Source organism: Loa loa (assembly GCF_000183805.2).
Source record: "Loa loa unplaced genomic scaffold supercont3.176, whole genome shotgun sequence".
NCBI classification, from domain to species: Eukaryota; Metazoa; Nematoda; class Chromadorea; order Rhabditida; family Onchocercidae; genus Loa; species Loa loa.
In genome coordinates this window covers 72597-77110 of record NW_018108356.1, presented here as the reverse complement: position 1 = coordinate 77110, position 4514 = coordinate 72597, and the positions used below count along the sequence as shown (strand labels likewise).

The 4514-nt window shown below is 32.7% G+C and overlaps 2 protein-coding genes across 2 annotated transcripts in view; one reads left to right on the top strand and one right to left on the bottom strand.

Annotated features, from left to right (window-relative positions):
* LOAG_12920 (metallo-beta-lactamase superfamily protein) overlaps positions 1-1887 on the bottom strand; it is a 4223-nt gene extending 2336 nt beyond the window's left edge. The window contains exons 1-4 of the mRNA XM_020448614.1: positions 1706-1887; positions 1133-1287; positions 703-814; positions 498-620 (exon numbers count right to left, since the gene is read on the bottom strand). Coding sequence (XP_020301258.1) covers positions 498-620; positions 703-814; positions 1133-1287; positions 1706-1871 — 556 coding nt within the window. The 5' untranslated portion in view covers positions 1872-1887. The remainder of the gene's footprint in view (positions 1-497; positions 621-702; positions 815-1132; positions 1288-1705) is intronic.
* A 474-nt stretch (positions 1888-2361) lies between these two features.
* LOAG_18026 (hypothetical protein) overlaps positions 2362-4514 on the top strand; it is a gene marked incomplete at both ends in the record, with an annotated part of 3242 nt that continues 1089 nt past the window's right edge. The window contains 3 exons of the mRNA XM_020450696.1: positions 2362-2541; positions 3560-3729; positions 4218-4399. Of these exons, the coding sequence (XP_020305595.1) occupies positions 2362-2541; positions 3560-3729; positions 4218-4399 (532 nt within the window). The remainder of the gene's footprint in view (positions 2542-3559; positions 3730-4217; positions 4400-4514) is intronic.

The following is a 4514-nucleotide window of genomic DNA, read 5'->3' as shown; positions in this document are numbered from 1 at the left end:
TGACAAGTAATGCGAGAGTTATACAATGACAAGTAATGCGAGAGTTACATATTGATTATATCAGTGATAGTAGTCATAAAACGAAGAACAGTGAGGTAGTTGCAATTAATAATAAAGTGCTGATGGATATAATAATAAAATAATGGTAAATAAGATGAAAATGAGTAAAGTAACCAAACAGCAATAGATCAACCTAATATCAATGGTAATCGCGCAAACAGTGTTACTTTTTTGCAAAGAGACTAAAACTTAAGAAGTATCGAATTTCAAGTGAAATGTTATCCTTCCTTTATTGCTTACTAACCTGCTCAAATATTTCTTACACTATATCGTCATATGTATATATATGTAGATAATCAGCAGATTAGTTTGCCAATTACCTCAAGCAATTAGTTTCCGGTTAAATATTCAAATTAGACTCTCTATGATGTTAGAAAAATATGATCATATGAAAAAAGCACATTATATGTTTTTTAATTTATTTTTAAACATTCTACCATGTCCAGGAACAATCCAATCTGCTTCACTTAATATTATTTCACGACTTTTCTTTTGCTCTTCCGGATATTTGCTGTTTGCTTTCCAGCTGTCATCATCATTTTCCTCTTCAAAAATATCACCTAAAAGTGTCAAGCTCTTCGAAAAATAATAGCTTTCTTTTCTTTAATAAATCTTTCTCCTTCTATCACCATAAGAACAGACCTACAATAGCGACTGTTCCATATTCGGTGCCTGTCACGATGATACTACGATCATGGTCAGTATGGCCAGGAGTCGGTTTTACCTGCACAGAATTATCTAATCTCCAAATACCCTGAAAAAAAAAATCGCACAGTATTTAGCTATATGATATAATACAGCAATCCATATTAAGTTATGATAATCAGTATCCTCCATTCTGTCAGTCATACCATTCTTTAGGATTTTAAAGCAATTTTTTGAAATGAAATCATCTGTAAAGTAATAGAACGACTAATATAAGAAAAATTTGACAAAAAGAAAAAGGGAGGTATGACAAGGAGACATTATTTGTTGTTATCTCATTGTACGGCAGTATATCATCGTTTATGAAGAAGTATGCCAGAAAAAAACAAAATATGGTAGAGTAAAAAAGTAGAACAATTAACTGTACCGTATAAATTTCATAAATACCACCTTTGGCCACATCATCACCCATATAAATCTTGGCTTGTTTGAAAAGTGATAAATTACCGCAGTGGTCACTATGTCCATGAGTTATTATCAGATCGGTGATGTCATCACAATTTAATGAATATTTTGAAAGTGCTGCAAAAATTCGTTCCAGAAGTTACAAATGATTATTTATTCATATATTCAGAAATCGTACCAAAAATGTAACATCTTCAAAACTGCCCATAATTAATGAGATCCACTGATTAAAATATGGTGACCAACCAAGACTGAGTATTCAACATTGCTTCAAATGGTAAATATGTGAGAAATTGAGTGGAAAATAACGATACTGTATTCCCAGTAAGTTTAAAATCGTATTGATGCACATAACGTGGTAAAACCAGCTACAGGATATTTTTCATAATCATTAATATCAATATATTCAAAAGCCTTTTTTCAATTTCATGTCTTTCAGTTCTGGTGTTTTTCAATTCCAGCAAAAGTTTCCATATCATACAATCCAAATATAATATTCAAGAAATAAAAAACAAAAAGTGATAAATCAATAAACCTTGGATAACACATGCACCATTCCACGGATCACCACAATCCACCAGGATTTTCTTCCCTTCAGTTAAAATCAACGTTACAGTACCGGATGCTTCTGAACAATCGTTTTCTTTTGCCTGTATACAGTAACCATCCAACAATACGTGTACCTTTGGATATTTATCCATTATACCGTATCCCACTAAATCGTGTGAAACTTCAATAAAATATTGTGAACATTTAATGAACTGCATAAAACACAACTAAAAATAAAAATGATGAACCACTGTAGAAAATTTAGTAAGTTGAAATTTAACGCATTGTCATACTAAGCCTGGAATAGGATGCGTTAAAATTTCAGTCACCTGTTATTTATTTTTCGAAGTGTGGGATGTAAGGTCAAGCTAGAGGTTAAGATTCATTTGTAAGCAGATATTGGGACCTTTGTTCGTTCTTTGAAGGTTTTGTTGGTGAATGGGTGTTGATGACCCTTAGTCATTACTGGAAGTTAGGATTCTGTGGTTGAAAAGTGTTAATAATCTTTGGTCATTATAATAAAAGGGTTTTTGTTGTTGAGCAATGATTTTCGATGAATACTGGCGGGTGGGTTGTTTTTGTTGTCTAATAGATACTAATGATTTGTGACACTTTCCCATATTTATCATACAGAGAAGGTAAATGTTTGCGTCGCAGATTCGTTTAATACAACTATTACATTCTTTGAAACGGGTCCGATGTTGGAGAAGCGACAGTAGTAGCTCAACTAGTCAAGCAGTACCTTCCACATCATCATCGATTTCTTCCAATGAACAACATCAATGCTTGAGAAGGGTGATGGATGAAAATGAAATCAAACAGGTCTGTTTACTTTTGAAAATTAGTAATTCATATTTCAAATACTGAAACTGTTTGTTTGCTCTTCCGGTATTTTTACTGGTTTAAATGTTTTTGATTTACAGTATTTGGAAATGCTTTGATCTTTTTGATAGATATTTTCGTTCATATTTTCTAAAAATAAATTGCCATATTTTGACACGTGCAGTCCGTGTACAGTAAGCCACCACGCATAAATTCGTAAAAATTATGTTTAATGATATTTCTTGTTTACATACAGTGTCCGGGAATTAATTCCCTGCGCTTTTAGGGGTTTTTTCATGCTTCTGGCCGTTTTTCAAAGCTTCCGGGAATATGTTTCAGAAAAATGGCTAGAGAAGCTTGATGTAGACAACTTGTTTGTAGGGTTTTTTCCTTCTGTTAGAAAAGTACTCATTGTACAGCTGAGGCTGTTCTTCAATCCATTTCTCGAAGGGAACGTAAGGTTTAATGTTAGTATACAGTGCTATAATACTGCTTGCACAGAGTCCCAATTTGTTTTAAAAAATTGAAATCAAATGAGATGAAGACATTCTTGAGAATTCATGCAGGCCTAAGAGGAGATGATGGCGTATGACCTGGTAAAATATGTCATGGTTTGGGTTAACTGAATAAGGAATATTAATGTTCAATACTATCTTTCCTTCTCCTTTATCCTCCTTTTATTTTTCATTGTCTTGCGCAAAAGGAACTGCTTCAGATTTGTCAAATCTCGAAATTTTCAAACTCTTAAAATACTGTAAAGTAATGCTTTATCTATATGTAGCATTGATTAACTACTTTTTTAGAGGAAAAATGTTTTTAACAACTCAAATAAATTCTTGTTCCTGGAAAATTATGGTAAGGAAGTTAGTTGGTCCCAAAAAGCAAGCTTTTTCCTTTTTCAGCATTTTCAGCGTTTCAAGTAATGCTGTTTAGTACTAAGGAAAAATTCAGTTTTAAATCGATTCTGCTGCTTACGAATGTAAAATTTGATTTCGCTTTCTATGACTCTTTATTTTAGGATCGCAAACGTTTCGCAGAATTATTCCAACACTCAAAATTTGTACAGCTTGGTGATTTTGAAGGACGAATAGTTATAGGTGAAATTATACGCCGAATCGGGGATGATTTGTATATCGATATGGGACTAAAATTTGATGCTGTATGTAAAGCACCGGTGATGAAAAATGAGTTAGTTACTTGGTATCTATGCTTCTGTTTCCTGATTAATAAAATTGCCATTTTTGCCACTAATTTTGAACTGACTGCATTCCCTGTAATGTTGCACTTCTCCTTTCCACGAAGTTTAAACTGGATCTGGTTTCTCTCAGTCTTTTATTAATAACGACTGAAAATAGATTCGATGCACAGTTGACCTATATGCATGAAACTCCAAACTGGTTGCTGCCCATTACCACACGTTTTCTTTCAAGGATGCGACAGCTGAAATTTTTGTGATAATTTCATTGAGTGATTTGAAAGAACCAATTTCAATACTACTATTTCATTAAATGATAATGCAAACTTTGCAAACTTTTGGTGAGGACATACTCCTTGTCATTCCCTACTTTACTTTTTATTCCGCCACACATTACATCGGGTGTTATTTGACACTGATTTCTCTTCTCCTAACAGAGAATGGCTCAATTTAACCAGTAGTCTAAAATTATGTGTTTCAGAAGTTATAAAATAGGAGCTAAAGTTCTTCTTCGTCTGCATGATCCTGAACTTTCTGAGCTGTTTTTGGGTTCTACAAAAGAGTTAACATTGTTGGAAGCAGATGCAACTCTTCTCGGTCTTTATCATCCACAGTCAGATGAATCAATGAAAGCTGCTTTTCTTGAAAGCATAGAAAAAGAGGGTATCATCATTTGCTATTTTTACTTATGATTACGTTCGATTCTATAAAAATACTAAAAAAAAAAATTTACTAAAAAAAAATAAAAAAAAATTTAAACTAAAAAAATACTATAAAA